Source organism: Delphinapterus leucas, chromosome 6 (assembly GCF_059928025.1).
Source record: "Delphinapterus leucas isolate spDelLeu-1000000601 "Yukka" chromosome 6, BTC_Dleu_Yukka2, whole genome shotgun sequence".
Lineage (NCBI taxonomy): Eukaryota > Metazoa > Chordata > Mammalia > Artiodactyla > Monodontidae > Delphinapterus > Delphinapterus leucas.
The window spans coordinates 72325393-72343466 of record NC_143134.1 but is presented as its reverse complement, the minus strand read 5'-3'; the positions used below and the strand labels follow the sequence as shown (position 1 = coordinate 72343466).

At 43.1% G+C, this 18074-nt stretch overlaps 1 protein-coding gene across 8 annotated transcripts in view; it reads left to right on the top strand.

The window, feature by feature from the left end:
* Positions 1–18074, top strand: part of SMARCA2 (SWI/SNF related BAF chromatin remodeling complex subunit ATPase 2) — a 172089-nt gene that overhangs the window by 97022 nt on the left and 56993 nt on the right. For all 8 annotated transcript variants that reach the window (XM_022573582.3, XM_089913258.1, XM_022573583.2 and 5 more), the window contains 3 exons: positions 1202–1429; positions 5153–5230; positions 10144–10362. In XM_022573582.3, the coding sequence (XP_022429290.1) occupies positions 1202–1429; positions 5153–5230; positions 10144–10362 (525 nt within the window). The remainder of the gene's footprint in view (positions 1–1201; positions 1430–5152; positions 5231–10143; positions 10363–18074) is intronic.

Genomic DNA, 18074 nt, shown 5'->3' with positions numbered 1-18074 from the left:
AGGTAACTCTGCTTCATAGCTTTACGATGGTTTTTATTTAAAGATTTCATTAAAACCTTATTTTTTTATTATAAGAGTAATGTACATTCAAAGCAGAAAAAAATTGCCAAACCACATGAAAGTAAAATGAAGAAAATTTAATAACACCTATAATCTTAATACCTGCAGATATAAACATTATTAGCTTCTTGGTATTTGTCCTTCCTGCCTTTTCTTGGTACAGATAAATGTATGCACATAAGATCATAATGTACATACTCATATAACTTGTAGTTTTCAGTTATTATAGCTTTATGATGTATCATTAAGTTTTCTAAATGAGAGTATAATTTTTAATGTACTATGTTGTATATACATAGAGTAAAAAACTGTAATTTATTTAACCAATCTATTATTGTTGAATGTTTACTTAATTCTGCTTTTTAAAAAAAACATTATAAATGATATGTAATGCTGAGAGGCGCATCCTTACTGTAAGTCCCTGTGCATATCCACGATTATTCCCGTAGGATACCTTCCCAAGAAGTGAAATTTCTGAGTCAGGGGCCATACCCAGTTTCAACACTTTTGATACATAGTGCTAAATTTCTATGCCCCCAAAGTTGTCCAGTTTACTACTCCGCTAGCAATCCTTTTCATTCCCCGAACTAAAGATTGAGTCTTTGATGGAATTAGATCCCAGGAAATTTGCTACATGGGTAATCATTGTATGAACAGTGTGTGTTTATGTGTATAATGTATGTGTGTATAATTCAGCGATGTCTTAAAAATCATCTTTAACGCCTTCCTTTAACCTTGCAACTTAGGGTTAGTTTTAGTTAATATCCAAGTCATAATTCTGACACCAAATTTATTTTTATTAATTTTTTTTTTTAGTTAGGGACAAATCTGATGGTGAACCTAGGGACAGATTAAACACACACACACACACACACACACACACACAAACACATCTTGAGACCTGGATTTCAAAACCTGAGGTGTATTTCAGTTGGCTAATTTGAACCCAGTTTCCCTCAACTAGGAATGACCTTGAATTTTTCCGAAGAAGGTAGCTTGTATATTTTGAAAATGTAAGCAGAATCTTGCATTAGTGAAGGTGGGTTAAAGAACGCTTCCATAGTTCCCTCTTGGGTGGGTGACCTGTCTGCTAGGCTAATCCAGGCACAGTGGCCCTCAAACACGTGGTTTTCTCAAACAGGACCTGCAAGCACAAGACCGCGCTCACCGCATCGGCCAGCAGAACGAGGTCCGCGTGCTGAGACTCTGCACCGTGAACAGTGTGGAGGAAAAGATCCTCGCAGCCGCCAAGTACAAGCTGAATGTGGATCAGAAAGTGATCCAGGCAGGCATGTTTGATCAGAAGTCTTCAAGCCACGAGCGGAGGGCATTCCTGCAAGCCATACTGGAGCACGAAGAGGAAAATGAGGTATCCCAGAAAGCCAAGTCTGTGAAATCAGTGATCTTGTGTCTTGCAAGGATTGGGAAGAACCTCTTTGTTCTTTAAAGAATTTCTTGGGCTGGGGTGAATTAAAATGAATGAATTAGCTGCTTTGTTACACCCCAAGCACAAAAAGCCTGTGAAACATCCAAACGAGTGTCTAAAAAGCAGTTGCTAGAGGGACCTGAAGGCTTGGCCATCCAATGCTTCCCTGGTTTCTGCCGGGAGGTGCAGCCTGCATGCTTGATTGTACTGTAAGTGCTGCCCTCTGTAGGCCAGATGCAGAACCGCAGAGAGGCCACTGCAGGAACAAAATTGCTAGATGAGACAACACAAAGCTGGAAGGGTCACCCCTTGCCTTTTCTTTCTCCATCCTTCAGAGCCCTTTGTCTCTATTGCCTTTTTATCAGGGATCACAGCACTTGAGTGTGTTTGTAGGATAAGCCCTCACAGCTGTCTTTAGCTCTTTGAGTCATACTTTTACTGGAAAAGAGTGACGTTAACCTCCACTCCAAATGCTCCTGTAAGAGCTGACCAACGGCTGAGAAAATTATTGGCCAAAAAAAAAAATCTCTTTTTACTTGCCAACATTGTTCGAAGAGTGCATTGATTATGTTTCTCTCAGGGGATCTTTGGGTAGCTGTATTTTTTTAGATTGCCAGTCTTAGTAATTCTATACTAAATTTTCATCCCCAGATGGATTTGAAATAGATTAAAAGACATAGTTCTTATGTAGTCTAGAAAACTGAACAAAATACCAGTGCCAGTCCTTACCATAAAATTGGCTTGGGATGGACAAATTTGGTTTGGCGTGCCCATGTTCGTAAGTGGAAGAATGGGTTTATCTTATCTATTCATGTGGAATATACTATTTTCATTGCGTATATTAGATATACAGTTGACCCTTAAACAACACAGTTTGAACTGTGTGGGTCCACTTTCATGTGGATGCTTTTCTGTAGTAAGTACTACAGCACTACATGGGTCCAGAGTTGGTTGACTCCATGGGTGCAGAGGAACTGTGGAATTGGACAGCCGATTTTCGATTTACATGTAAGATATACATAGATTAACCCCAGATGTTCAAGTGTCAACTGTAGTTTGATTTTGCCTTAAGTAGGATGTTTTTGAAATCTTCTATAAATTATAAACCAAATTCTTTCAAAAATCTCATGTAGTTTTTTTTTCTGAAATAAGTGGAAATGTGAAGTAGTTCTTGATATTTAAAGTCATCCTGAAATGAATCTTTTTGCAAATTGAAGAGCCCTTTTCTGTTATACCTCTTCACTTGTCAGTCTTATATGTTTGATTAGTTATCTATTAGATTTCACTAAAGTGATGAAAAATGCATATGCACATACATTCATACATTCACGCATATTTTTAAAATTTTGATCTCAAATAGTTTACCATGTCTGATTCTGCAAGTTGAATATTTGATACAGATTTGATTCTCAAAATTGAAATAGTTGATACAAATTTAGAATCAGATTTTCAGGCGATTTTTTTTGTTGGTATTTACACACATGGAAATTTTTAAAATGAAATACTAGGGTGAGTGATATATACTGTCACAAAGCAGGTGTGGGCAGAGCTGATACTCAGCCAGGAGTCTCCATGATGTTTTTGCTTTTTGTTTTGTGTAGGCCTTGTGAAGATAGTCCCCAACCTGGTTTAGGTGGAGTGTAGGGTTGCCTGGAGCTTTCCAAACTTCCTAAGCCTCAGGGAGATGTTGATCCCTCCCAGTCCTGAGGGTCCCTGCAGGACATTTGGCCCTGTCCAAAGCATCCATAAGACATTTGGTCCGGACCAAAGGGTCCTCGATATTTGATCCTATCCAAAACCGCTTGCCAGGGACCAAATATACTCATGGATGTTTTGGATGGGACCAAATTTCAAGAACCTTTCGGCGTGAACCAAATGTCTTATGGACATTTTGGACAGGACCAAATGTCTGCTAACCTTGTGGGCCACCAGGTGGGGCCTGCAGTGCAATGCAGCGCCGGTTGCTTCTAACTGTGAGCAGCCTGGCTGGGGCTCCACACCCCTTCCAGGCTATCAGTTTGTCAGACAAATGTTATCATTTTCTGGATGGCATGTGTCCTGATGTGAAAATGTTTGGGGACACTGATAGCCTGCAGTCAAGGGCTCTGGTCCTGAATATCAGAGGCACCATCACCATGGTTGACGGACCATGGAACACTCGGGCACAAGGAACCCAGGAAGATTTATTGCCCACTTGTTCTCTGTGAAGGCCAGGCCACTGTAGACAGGCTTCTTGCCAGTTTACAAGAGCATCTTTTCATCTTGGGCTTGGGGGAAGTCCAACCCCACACTGTATAGGTGATGAGGGGATAACGTGGCCCTAGGAATAGGGTGGGCAGAAGCAGGACATCTTTTCCCCAGTGGATACATTAACCGAATTCTTTGTACCTTAAAATCTCAGCCCACTCCCAGCTAGTCTATTTCTTTGTCAGATGAAATGTAATAATGTGTTTAGACAAATTGCCTTCCATCTAGAGATGAACTAGCATAGAAATTTTTACACAAGTAATTCTTATCTTGAGTCATCAGTTTTTACTTTATTGAATTGCATTCATTTCTGACACGGTGCGCAAGACATTATCTTGAGAACAGGCAGAGTCATCTCATTTAAGCTGCTAGGCCACCCGTACTCTTTCTAGAACAGGTTGCCTTGTTTTGAACGTATGATTTGGGAAATTGGATGTTTGAAGTTCTGGGTTTCCCTTTCGTCCCTCTGCTGATACATTGAAACTCCCCATTTGATTTTTAACAAGCTCACTCAACATATGATAAAAATAATTTTGGGCGGTAAGTTCTGTAGTATCTGCCCAACTTTTACAATCTTTTTTTTAAAGTGTGAAAATCATAGCATAACATTTCTAAAAAATTTGAGAACTGTTGGTTTCTGAGGAATTTTCAGAGCCATAAGGTGCCTTGGTCTAACATACTGTCAAATGAAAATGTGAGGCCTTAGGTGGTTGCTTTCTCTACCTCATTTAAATGATTTTCATTAAGAAGAGTTTTGTGGAGGTTTTGTTATTGCTACCTTTTGAGTTGTCGTGACTACAGCTCTAACATTAGCGTAACAGTGCCCACCGAAATACATATTAAACATATTTTAAAGGCTATGTATTTGACACACACACACACATATATATATGATTTTTATGGTCTTGCTTGGTGCCTTGTCACTAAGTTTCACATACTCATGTCCTTTGTAAAGCTTTGAAAATAAGCATTTACGTTGGGGATAAGGTTAACAGAATTAAAAGAATTAATATTAGGCCCTTTCTCATGGGGATTTCCTTATTTAAATCCTACATCTTCTCTGCGAAGGAAATGTCATGCCCAGTTTACAGATGAGGTCATTGAGGCGGGGAGACATAACTTGTTCTAAAAGTAAGGGAATCAAGATACACCCCTGCCCCGAGAGAACCAGTATGTCTTAGAGAGTACACCACCTTTCCTCCCTAAACAGATTTTGCTCTGGGAAGATGGTTTGAATCGCTTGCAAAATAATAATGGCAAGTACTATACCCAGTGACCCTTCTGTTTTCTTTCTGGCTTGAGAAATGGGGTCCCGCTGGTCTGGAGGACTGATTCACCTTACTTATCAGTACCTCAGCCCAATTGTCCAGCCTCTCTCCGGAAGCCTGTTAAATTGTTCTGTTCTGGTCTTAACCCCAGGAAGAAGATGAAGTACCCGACGATGAGACTCTGAACCAAATGATCGCTCGACGAGAGGAGGAATTTGATCTTTTTATGGTAACGTTACAGAAAATCATGGAAACAAATGCCTCATTCCTCTCCCTCCTTTTCTGTTAAACACAAGATGTCTGGGGCCTGTGTGCCCTGGCCAAATTTCATTTGTGAAGCCTGGGCCTTTCCTTCAGTTCAGAGCCTGCAAATTGCCTGGCTTTAGCCTGCAGACATATTTTGTTTGGCCCATGCCATGTCTTTTTTAAAAATTTCGAATCCGTTGCCAACGCAAAAAGAATCCTGATTTCTGGCTTCTCGTGAAAACTGAACATGGGCAGTAATACCAGGCCCACATCTCTCTATGGAAGCGTTTGGCTAGGGCTTCGCAGCAGCTGCGTCCTCAGGACAGGCCGTGTGGTCTACAGCCTACCACAGACACCCCCCCCCCCCCGCCCCCACTTCCAGCTCATTTCTGATCCTGGCCAGCATCCTTCAGGAAACCTGCCCTGCTCCTCTAGGTAGAGTTCACAGCTATTCCCTAGCTGTCTCCTTAGCAATCAAAACAAATATGCTCCCTGGGGGCGCAGCAGGGGGGCGGAGAGCAACTAAAATGACATAGTCCTGCCTCTTGTTATTGTTGAAGAGAGCCTGCTTAAGCAACCTTCCAGATGTGCATCAAGGTGTAGACTTCACTCAAAGATCATAACTGGTTGCATTTCACTGGTACAAAGCAGATGCAAAAGAACCTTGACATTTGACCGTTTAACATCCATGGTTTCAACCTTGATGTTCCAAGATACGTAGTCATCTGCAATTTTGCTGAAACCCGAATTTGATTATGTGTGTGGCCTGCCTCAAGGTCAGTAGGGAAGGGAGCAACCCCCTTGGCTGGTGAGGGAGGCCCTCAGAAGTCACATTTGACTGTGTTCTTAAGGCATTTGCTATAGCTATTTATTTATCTCTGTATGCACAACACTCAGAACAGTTTCTGGCACGTAGTAGTTGCTTAACAAATATTTATTGAACGAATGGTGGCATTTGCAAAATTTCAGGCCTTGTGAGGAGGTCAGGATGTACAAAGTTGCAAGGCTCCCCCCCAATACCTTCAGTCATTTTGATCTTTCTAACATTTAGCCTGACCGTGGAGTGAGTAAATAAATGTGAACTGTAACTCTGTGGTCGAATGCTGAGGAACCCCCAAATCAGAGGTCCCAAATTTGAAGCCCCCAGGTCTCAGACAAGTGATTTGCACGAGTGAAGCAAGTGGACAGGGGTGAGGGGATGGTGGTGAACGGTGAATGGGAGTTGCTTTGTCTCGGGGGGACAGAGCCGCAAGCCCCATGTAGCCAGAAATTCCAAATTTTCAAGAGAAGCTAGAAAGTGAGGTTTTTATATTCAGTCTCTGGATTTCAAAATGTTTGCAACTAAATTCAGTTTTTTATTAGTATTTAACACTTCAAGCCAAACAAAATACGACCCTGGGCCAAATAGGACCCACAGGGTTTGCATTTTCCACCTCTTTAGCCTAGGCAGTCTGAGAAGGGAACCCCAGCTGCATGGAGGCTGACGTTATTTTTGTGGTTTTGTGACTTTTGGGAACAATGATTGTGCTCACACACAGTGATTCAAGATAAAGGACATTTAATTCTTTCTCTGGAAACTTTTAGGTAGCCATGGGAATAAGTCCTACCCTGGGATGTGTACTTTTTTCCCCTCCTAAGTGAACCATCCCACCCAGCCAAGGCCATTTTGAAGAGAAATAACAGAAAAACGACTTTACCAGCATGTTCAACATAGGGTGTTCATAAAACCTAAATTTCTTAACTCATACTGCCAATCACCACCTTTATAGATTATTCTCTGTTTGGGGAGATTAGAGATACACGTAGGAAATAGACATCTTTTCTCTCTTTGAGGAACTTATTAAAATGTAGATTACTAGGGAACACCGAGGCAAGAGGCCCTCAGCTTCCTTGGCTGATCACTGATTGGCAATAATTCAGCACCGCTGTAGCCTCAGATACTCTTGAGGCCCTTGGAAAGGATAAGCTGTCTGCCATTATACAAATTAGATTAGGCCCAGAGATGGAGATTTCCATCAGCAGCCCTGAAATAAGAGAAAAAGAGTACTTCTCTTTTCTGCCTTTCCGGCTGGGTATTTGTAGAAATTGAAAGCCTCAGGGAAAAAAAATTGGATGTCTGGCCAAGGCACAGTCTTCTTTTAATTTGGGAATATCAGGCTTGGAACAGGTGAAGCTGGTTAGGGAATATACTTCTCTGTAGGCATTTTGATTTCGTGAATGTTGTGCTTGTTTCTTAAAGGTTGGCTTCTCATTTCTGGATAATACAGATTTTCAGTTCACTTTGGTTTGGTTTGCTTTGTGTTGGTTTTTTAAAATCTTCTCATCAGCCGGCTGCCTTTGGCCAATTCACTATTCATTAGCACCTCCACCAGGGGGCAGGAAATGAAATTGAATCCTTGCCAGTTCAGTCAGATTAAAAACTGTAGTGAGAAACAATGGAATGTGAGCCGGATTTGGAGTTGGAGTATTTAAACTCTTTATCCACTGTTACAAAAACAAAAAGTTAGCTCCCTATATAAAATTAATACAGACATATTATTTGATTTCATATCATAGGCACTGTAGTTAAATAACACACGTGAAGCAGATTGTCTCTTTAAAATAAAACCTGTCTTTCGAACATTTTTCTTGTTTTCTCCTTTCAAAAAATGTGACTTCAGAAAGTTATCTCTTATACCGATTACCTGTGAATTCTACCTAAAAGAGATCTTTGACAGGTCAAGATACATATCTGAAACGTTTTGCTAACTTGCAAACATGAAGCTTTCAAGCTGCCCTGCCCCCTCCAAAGGCAACAAGTACTTTTAAAAGTAATTGTACTTGTTAGCATAAGGTTATTGGGTCTTAAGACAAACATATTCATGTAGTATCTGAATACTTAATTATGCTTAGTTGAATATCAACTTCAGAGTTTGTACTGGTCTTCTGCAAGCGGAAATCTCTGGGAAGAGATACAATCATGAGAACTTTAAGCTTATTAAAAATGGCATCAAAAATATTTTGGGGGGTCTTTCCTAAAAGAAAAGGCAAGTGCAATTTATTTTCTTTTGTATTAGAAGAGATTTATTTTCTCAATTGTGGCCTAATGCATGGCATAGGTCATTTTACAAGTCCTCGGTATAGGAAATGGTAATCATATAACCAAAAATTGAAGTGGCAGTATTTTGTCATCTCTGTGTAGTGCTGTAACAAAAAAATGATTTTTCTTGATAGCTATCTAATAACTATTAGGAGATTACCGTGAGAAGACCCTCTTTAGATTGTGCTGTTAACAAGGCATCCTCTGTGTGCTAATTATGAAGGTTTTGTGGATCCCATTTCTGAATCCAGAGCATTGGAAGGCAGGATTAAGAGCAGCCTCTCCAGCTAACTATAGCATATGACAGAACAGAACGGCCACATTTATCTACCAATAGGACTCCACCATGCTCCAAGCCTACCCCATCTTGGTAATACAATGATTTCCAAAAATGTTGAAGCATAGTTTAAGTAACTTTGAACTTTAAATAGATTCTAGAGGTCGAATTTGGATTTAAATAGAAATTTCATTTACATTTTGTTACCACTCTCAGCTCTTAAGAAAAAATTAATGTTGAATCCCTGTTTCAGTACGGTAGAACTGAAGGAAGAAAGAGGGAAAAGGTAAATCATTTAATGGTTAATGGTCTGTTCGCTTGTAGAAAGGGTCTAGCCAGTGATAGATACATATAACGAACGTATATAACAATTCAGTGGAGGTTTTATTTGTTCTTCTTTAACTATCAAATTGTTTAGTTATAGGTTAAAGGCAAGTATGTGGCACTTAATTTATTTACTAGCGCACTGGATTTTAAAAAAAGAAAGCAGGAGGTGGGGAAATAGGCATTTTGAAGGCTGTTGAAAGGAAGCCATTTCACTTATATCAGTTGAGATGAGATTACCTTTGAGGTCTGTCACTCTGTGGCATGATATTTTCATAAGAGCTAAGCTTTTTGAAAGCTAAAGAATTGAGGGACATTCCTCTCCCAGAGCCCAGGGTGCACTAAAAATTCAATGCATTCATGGCCAACTGATTAATAAGCCAGTTATGTGCCTACATGTCTGAGTCCAACCGAGGGTGGCTATTTTATAGTGACGCTGGGTGGCTGGTTTTTTTTTCCTGGCTCTTTAATTAAAAGCATGAACCCTATTGAGGTAAAGGAAATTTTCTTAATGAACTTTCCCCTTTATATGCTTGAAGAATACTTCTATACCAGTGCAGCAATGAGTTGTATCACCAGGGCTCATTTTTTTTTTAACTCATTTTTATTTTTATTGCGGTATAGGTGATTTACAATGTTCTATCAATTTATGCTGTAATCATTTTTATTTTTTTTTATTTATTTATTTTTGCTGTACGCGGGCCTCTCACTGTTGTGGCCTCTCCCGTTGCGGAGCACAGGCTCCGGATGCGCAGGCTCAGCGGCCATGGCTCACGGGCCCAGCCGCTCCGCGGCATGTGGGATCTTCCCGGACCGGGGCACGAACCTGTGTCCCCTGCATCGGCAGGCGGACTCTCAACCCCTGCGCCACCAGGGAAGCCCTGCTGTGATCATTTTTAAAATACATCCCCAATTTGAATTTTCTCACTATTACTTAAGGGGAAGCTTTTGCACCCACATAGACTAAGAAAAGGAATTTTTTAAAGAGTATTTTTTTAAGTGCATAAGTAAATTTCAAAGATGGGTACAGGGGAAGGGAAGAGATTTGGGCCTTGAGGATGAGCTAGAACAAGTCAGCCAGGATACAGAGGCTCCGTGGGAGAAGCTGAAGGGACCCTGCAGCCATAGGAGGTGACTTGTGAAGACTTATGTGCTGCAAGTCTACACTGTACCGAATCCCCTTTCCCTTTGGTGACACTTCTGTTCATCCCTCCAGCGCATGGACATGGACCGGCGGAGGGAGGATGCCCGGAACCCAAAACGCAAGCCCCGCCTGATGGAGGAAGATGAGCTGCCCTCCTGGATTATTAAAGATGACGCCGAGGTGGAACGGCTGACGTGTGAAGAAGAGGAGGAGAAGATTTTCGGGAGGGGGTCTCGCCAGCGCCGGGACGTGGACTACAGCGACGCCCTCACAGAGAAGCAGTGGCTGAGGGTAGGTGTGGCTTTCTCGAATTCTTGCTACGTGGAGTGTTGTTGGCTCAGAGAAATCAGGGGCCTGAGGCTGGAACTGTCTGAGAGGGACCAGTTGCCCATAGAAGGGGAAGGGCCTCTTGAACATAGATAAAGTCATTCTGCTCTTGCAGTGGAGTCATTCTACATTTCACGGCAGGGCCTTGGAAGATAATGAAGAATTGTTTTGCAAGAGCAGAATTGGCCTTTGGAAACACAGGGTTATGAGAGCTATGAGACCCACTAATGTTTTATGACCGATCGCCTGGTCATGCCTCACTCTCTCGGAGTTAGAATCAAAATGTGGAAGAGGGCCTTAGAGGACTTGTTAATTGTCCCCCCTCATTTCATGGTCTTTAATCGGAGTTTCACTTTTGCAAGTCTCGCAGAGAGAGCGTTCAGGACAGCGGCCTCTTCTACCCGCGTTATTTCCTAGACCCGAAGAACATTAGCGCTGGAAGGTGCCTTTGTACTCTCTTGGTTTTACAGACGAAGCAGTTGAGGCCCCGAGAGGTTAGGTGATTCCGCAGGACCACACGGCTGGCTAGAAATAACAGAATCAGTGAGCGCTGATGTATATGGGGGCTCGATGTCAGCTCAATCTGATCTGACCGTCGCCAGCGCAGACTAGGGCCTGGGACTCGGGTCACTGACACTTGGAAACAGTATTCTGTACTTTGGGGGTTTTGTTTTTTGTTTTCTCTGCTTTGGAAAATGTCAGTTTCTCATTTTGACTGAGGAATGTTATCTCCTAATGTTCGAGCACAGAAATATCAAAATGCTCCTAGGAGCCACGTGTGTGAGTGCCGAGGCCAGTGTGAATCTTCCCTTTGAAGGTTTAGCCGTAATTTCCGTTATTGGGAGCAGACTTAGTGCCAAGATAGAACGATCAGGGATGTGCGCTCCAGGCAGCGCCGGTAAATGCGTGCTGGAAATAATAAGGGTGGTTCGGTGAAAACCAAACAAAATAGAAGCTGTTTTTGTGAGTTGTTCATTTTATTGAAAGGGAATATAGTTCGCAAGCTTTGTAAAACATGGATTTTAGGACCCGGGCTGTAAGTAGGTAGGTGGGTCAAAAAGCGATGGGGGAAGTATTGTAAGATTGGATATCAAAGGCGGACAGGTCTTGGCACCATTTGAGATGTGACTTACTCAGGATGTTGTATGATGAGAGAGGCATGACCTAAATTTCAAAAAGATTGAAGCCTCTGGTATCCTGAAAAGAAAGAGACTAAGAAAGCATGGCTCATACTTACGGTTGAGCAATGGCATATGATATGTAACTTTTGTGTGACCGTTTTACTGTCGCATCCAAATATTCCAGTGGTCTCAGAATATGGTTTTATGGATTTCTTTTGTTTCACTGTTGTGAGGTTGCAGTTGTATAATTAAGATCCATTCTATAATGGGAAGAGGTTTACTTTAATATTCATTTATGAGCTTGGGAAAATTCTTTTCCCTTTCTCTTTTATGTGAGCAGTAATTTGAATACCTGGAATATTACGGGCGATGAGACAACAATCTAGGCCAACATTCTAAGGTCAGTCTTTATATATGTATAACCTCTAGACACTACAAGCAAAATAATCTCGTTTATCGGGCAAGAAGGTGGCTGAATTTATCATTTTTTCAATAATCAGTGGCAAACACTCCTCAAAACATAACATTATGAACCTTAGGAAGTTTTCAAGGTTAGAATACCTCATTTTTTCTCTTCATTCGGTTTATATCACTGAGATTAGCACCATGCTGACACACAGTAGACACTCAATGAATGCTTGTGAAGTTGAAACGATAACCTTGGAAGAGGAAAGTGGAAAGTTTCTAATTTACCAGTAATGTTAGGATAGTATCTGTGTATCTAGTAGACTTCCTTTTTTTTTTCTATGTGGTGTTTCTTCACTGGATTCACATCCTCTTGTCTATAACGTACACGTCTAAAAATGGAAAACTAGTTTGTTTTACAAAACTACACCATGAAATTGATGTTCATAGTTTTCACCTTAAGGGGCCTTGCAAGATACCAGGTCACCCAAGAAGGACGAAACTGTTCTCAGTACAGCTTTATTGTAATACAGCTTTCTGTAATCCAATCCTCAGGGAAATGTGCATCCATGTTTGGTGTGAGCTGGTAACTTGCTGTTAACCAGGCCGTGCAATTAATGCAGAATGCCTCCTGGCCTTAGCATTCAAAACAGATGCTTGCAGTCGTTTGCTTTCTTGTTCACCAGCAGAAATCCTGTTTAATACTAGCCTGTTACGCTTTTTGTGGTAATAAAATGTTATTCAAGGTTTCTCATGGGCCTGGACGTGCAGAGATCGTCTCCACCGGCCGATGATTGAACACAGTGGGCGAACCTAGGCAACGCAGCCTTGAAAGGGAGGTTGGCCCGGACTGTTGCGTGAGAAATGCCGTAGCAGGGCTGCAGTAATTCTCCTTTCTCCTGGCAATGTTGTACCAAGATGGCTTGGTAGAGGCATCGCAGACCCATAGAACCCCAGAGCTGGATGGAGGCAGCTGAATGGGACAGCTCCGCACCCCGTGCTTAGATCACATTGTCTGCAGCGCCCCTGCCAAGAGGCTGGCCATCAGTAGAGGAGACACTCTGCATTTCGTCTGCATTTTGACCCCTCCATGCTCAGCCCCAGCTGTTAGTTCTTCCTCCCTGTGAACGAATATCCTCTTTCCTGGTAGCTGCTCCTCGCTGGTTCTCATCCTGTTCCCTGGGGTGAACAGAACAATATTTTGTCTGTCCTTAGCATCACCTCCCACCGGATGAAACGTTTGAGGACTCATTTGCAGTTCGAATGAACTCCCCTCCCCTCCTCTTTCTTTGGAACTTGCCTCATCCTTCAGGGCCCAACTCAAATGCTCCCACTTCTGTGATGCCTTCACAAGTAAATACTAATTGCATTTCCCCCGGGCTCTTGAATTCCTTGGCCTGTTCTTCTGTCACGGCTCAAATCCAACTTCCTAGTATTCTTGGTAGTTGCCGACATACTTGCTTTCCTGATTTGTTGATACGCTGGATCTTGTTAGGACTTCTGTGTGCAAATAGTCAGTGCCCATGGATTGCCAGATTGAAATAGCCCTGGATTGATGTATAAGAGAATAGCCTCGGGTAATGTTCACTTCTGCAACAGACGGACCTAAACATGCCCTATTTGTGGGCCTGTCCAAAAAAGTAGAATTTTGTTTCGCACATACAAGTCCAAGCTGGGTGTTTGTGGTTGGCGGGGGCAACTGTTCTCCACGTGGACGTTCAGGGATCCAGGCTGAAGAGTCTCTGTCCAGCTTAGTCATCCCTATCCTTGTGAGCTGGAAGCGGGGAGCACAGCATGGAGTGGTGCGTGTTGAGTTCTAAGGACCAGGCCTGCCTGGATCTCTGTCGCTTCCGCTCGCATCCCATTGGCTAGAACTCGGGCATGTGGCCACATTAGCTGTAAGGGGGAGTGGGAGATGTGGTCTGTCTGTGAGCCCAGGAAGGTAAGATTTTGGTGATGAGGCTGCAGTCGTTGCCTCAGAACACTTAGGTTGAATTGAAGTGCTATGGCCACTTTCTGTGAAAATTGTATTATGGTTTCATCACAAACAGGTTTTATTATATAATCATAGTATGCTAAAAATTCCCACAGTGTCCTTTAGACAATCTGTTTAGTTGGAAGACTTAAAAAAATTGTTCTGTATTCATGTTATTTTAAATGAAGAGGATCACAGTTTCAAACACAGCTCAGTTTGTTTGTTAGTTTAAGGCTTTTAAAAATTGTTTTGGAATCTCAGTTTCCATTGAGGAAACCTAAATTTCTTTGGTGTTCGCCAGTCTCTGGTGAACTTCATCTTTTGGGAATAGTCAGTTCAACGTCCATGCCCTGTATGCGCTTCTCTCCTCTCCTCGGAGTTCCTTCCCATCTTCCTCCCCAAGGTGGCGTCTGGATAGAGGGAGAAGCTAGGGTTTCATCATGGCATTGGGACAGGCATCCTGTCCTGTGGATCTCTGCTGGGCTCAATGCAGAACTACTGGTCTGTTCTGTCCCTGGAGGTCTTGACGTGCAGCTGGTCCCACCTTATTCTTTTGGCGTCTTTGATGACGTGTGCTGTTAAGGTCTGGGGTCCCGGCCCGAGTCTCTAGTGGTCAGCTTTCCTGCGCTCTGAAGTCCCATGAAGACTGTCAGCCTCTCTCTGGTCTTGTGGTGCTGTCAGCTCTTTTGTGCCCTCGTTGGGAATCTTCAGACTCTTGGTTGCTTGCTACCCACTGTGCTAGAACAGGCAAGAGAGTTCAGCCCCTTTTTGTAAAAATAGCTGCCTCACCACCAGGGGCTTGTCAGGCCTGAAGCCTCTAGAATCTGATGGTCGGGTGGGTCAGGGAGCTCTTTAAAACAAGCAATACAGAAACGTCTTACTTTTACAAGTTCTGTCAAAGTATCTGACCATATGAATGCACAGTGAGGGACCCTCCCAGAGCCTCGGGAGGGGCTTGTAAAGTGAGAGTCCTAAAGCTCACGCTTCATTAATGCCTTCATAGTAAATGTGCCCCCGGATATTTTTATAGCCTCATACCTCTTGCTCCCTGCACCAACCCCCCCAAATATACCAGGCTTGGAGCCTGAAGGGTGAGTATTCATTTCAGCCCCAGCTAGGTGTACTGCAATTCAGTCCTGGCATGAACTACCCAGAGTTAGACCCCACAAGTTGAAGGGCTCAGTTTCCCCAAGAAGACTGGGCTCACTTCCGATGCCAGCCACACTTTGGGCGTCCCTGCGCCACCTGCACTGCTGACTGACGGGCTCTGAGTTCAGGGGTTCTCATGACCCCCTCAGGTTCAGTAATTTGCTACAATGAATCACTTGGTCAGGAAAGCACTACGGGTGGTTACAGTTTTATTATGAAAGATACAAATCAGGAGGACCAGCCAACTGAAGAGGGACGTAGGATGATCTCTGGGAGGGGACACAGTTTCCCTGCCGTCTCCTCATGGAATCGAGGGGCATCCCCGCCGGGCACATCAGTGTGCTCACCAACCAGGAAGCTCCACTGAGCTTCAGTGTGTAGAGTTATTACTGGGGTCTCATCCGCATGGGAGGGGCTGGCTCAATGGCTTACAAATACTGCAGGCAGCAATATTCTCAGGGCTGATCTCTCACCGCTCTTCCTCTCAGCTCCCTTTCTCCCAGGGCAGGAGGCTCTCTATCTTGCCTTCCTGTCTTACAGCAACTTCCCATACACACGTGGCCCGGCTGTGGTGCTCTTCACTGTGGCTTCTAGAGCAGTTCTGGGGATCCCTGCCCACCTGGCTTAGCTCCTGATTACAAGGAGCCTTTGGAATTGAGGGAACTCCTCTCCATCAAGGAAGCCTGATTTAGACTGCTGTCTGATGGTAGACTCGCAAATCCTCTTTTGGAAGTCAGTGGTGTCATTTCATCTTTTTCGTCGTCTTTGCTTACCACGTTATCTTCATTCTCCTCAAGGCAATAGGTGGCTCCCCTGAACAGGGAATGGTCCCTTTAGAAAGTGTGGAAGAGAATACTAATGGTGGTTTTAAAGGTATTTACGTCCGGGCTTCCCTGGTGGCGCAGTGGTTGAGAGTCCGCCTGCCGATGCAGGGGACACGGGTTCGTGCCCCGGTCTGGGAAGATCCCACATGCCGCGGAGCGGCTGGGCCCGTGAGCCATGGCCGCTGAGCCTACGCGTCCGGAGCCTGTGCTCTGCGGCGGGAGGGGCCGCAACAGTGAGAGGCCCGTGTACCGCAAAAAAACAAAAAATTATTTATGTCCATTACCATTTTATAGCTTTCCCATGGGGTACCCAAGGTGATAATAGTGCTCTTTTACGTATTTTGTGTGTGTGTGTGTGTCTGTGTGTGTGTGTGCATTTGCACATAACCAGTGATTGGCTCACGTTGATAATTTCTTGGAAAAACATCTTTATTTATGTGTGAGGGCAAGCATTAGTAGAGCTAAATTGGCAGACATCTGATGAGCCCAAGGGGTCAGGTGTTTTTGGTTTACCTTCAGCCAGGTGTGCACGGGCTGTGATGTTGCTAGTATTGTAATCATGGTTGAGGCAGGAGCTCTGTAAAACTGGGGTGTCTGTAAGACTAAACGGTGGGAGGGTGAATTCCGGAATGCCTGGTTTTTCTGTTCTTCCTGTTCCTTTGGTCCTTCTGCCAACTTCAGAATCCTTCCCTTCCTAAACATTTAGTGACATCCCAGAATTTAATTGCCAAGTGACTGATTCGTGCCCTTCAGCACTTGAAGATAATTGGAATGCAATCTAAATTACGTGCTCTGTACAATATTTAACTGCCAGCCTGATGGAGGGAACAAACTTTGGAATATGCTTTTGTTTCACAGTCGATCTGATGTCTCAGAACTGTAATTTGGAAAGGTTCTTGTTTGCTGGTGTCTCTCACTGCGGTCCTTATGTATGAGTGTGAGGGTGCTTCTTTTGGTATACTTTATAAGCCCCTGGTGATGGTATAAGCTCTGTTTCCACAGTGCCCTGTACTGTCGGGTCCCAAACGGTGTTATGTAAATGATGGGGGTAAGACTCAGATCTTTAAATCTCATGATAGACACAGCTAGTTTAGAAGCCCCAGGATTTCCAGAGGGACCTTGAGGAAAGACAGCACAGAATATCGTTTTTCCCTTCAACCAGTCTGTCACCAGATAAGAGCCTGAGTTTCCCACAATTTCGGCGCCTGAATGACATCTCCATAGTTAGGTCTACTGACCCCCGAAAGGATTTTTGGGGTTTCCCCTTCCCACAGCTCAAAGTGGAGAGAACAGAGTAAGAGACTCCTGAACCATATAATAATAGAGGGAATCGGTAAAGTAACATGTAACAGGAGTAACACACAAGAGTTTACCTGTATGTCTTGAAAAGCTACCTAACACCAGGTTGGAAATGCAGGATGAGGTCCCGTAGTCAGCTTTCCACTACCACCAGCCTGTGCTAAAACCTACGCGGGGAAAAAGGCAGAGAAATCCAAGGAAAGGTAGTCACAAAGAACTGGAAAAGGTACCGAGAAAGTTTAAAGAAGTTGGGATTTCAAACAAAATATTTGAAATTCTGTTGAAATGCACAATGAGAAATAACAAAATATTTCCTCATCTATACGAAGAGGATTTTTCTCTCTCTAGAAATCTTTGAAACAGGATAATGTCTCCTCTGTTTGGGCTGGATTAAGTACGATATGATCCAGCCTGAAACCAGACAGGGGCTGGAATCACCTAGCCATAATCACAGCTGAGAGCATCAGTGATTCTTCGAGATGTCCTTTTCTCCCAAAAGACCTCATTTTATACGGGCAAGGTTTTGGGGGATCCTTTATCTAAAGTATAATGTGCATAATACCTTTAGTATTTTGCTTTGTCACTTTGTATCATCTTTCCTTGCTTTTTGTTAAAAGACATAAAAATTCATTTTCTTTTTCTTTTACCAAATGGCATGTTTTAGCTTTTCAACCTGGGTCATCAGATTTACTGGGGCAAAATGGCTAGCAAGCTGCATTTCCATTTTTATACACAAGGGAGAGCTAAGGCCCTAGAAAATGGATTGGGTTTTGCCAAATTCAAGGTCCTTCAACACTTCAGGAAGGAAGTATTGAACTAATTAACGGTGGTCAGAGTTGTGAATTGTCTGGGGGGGGAAACATCTGACAGTAGTAGAAGAATTTTGATAACTTTCTGTAAGTT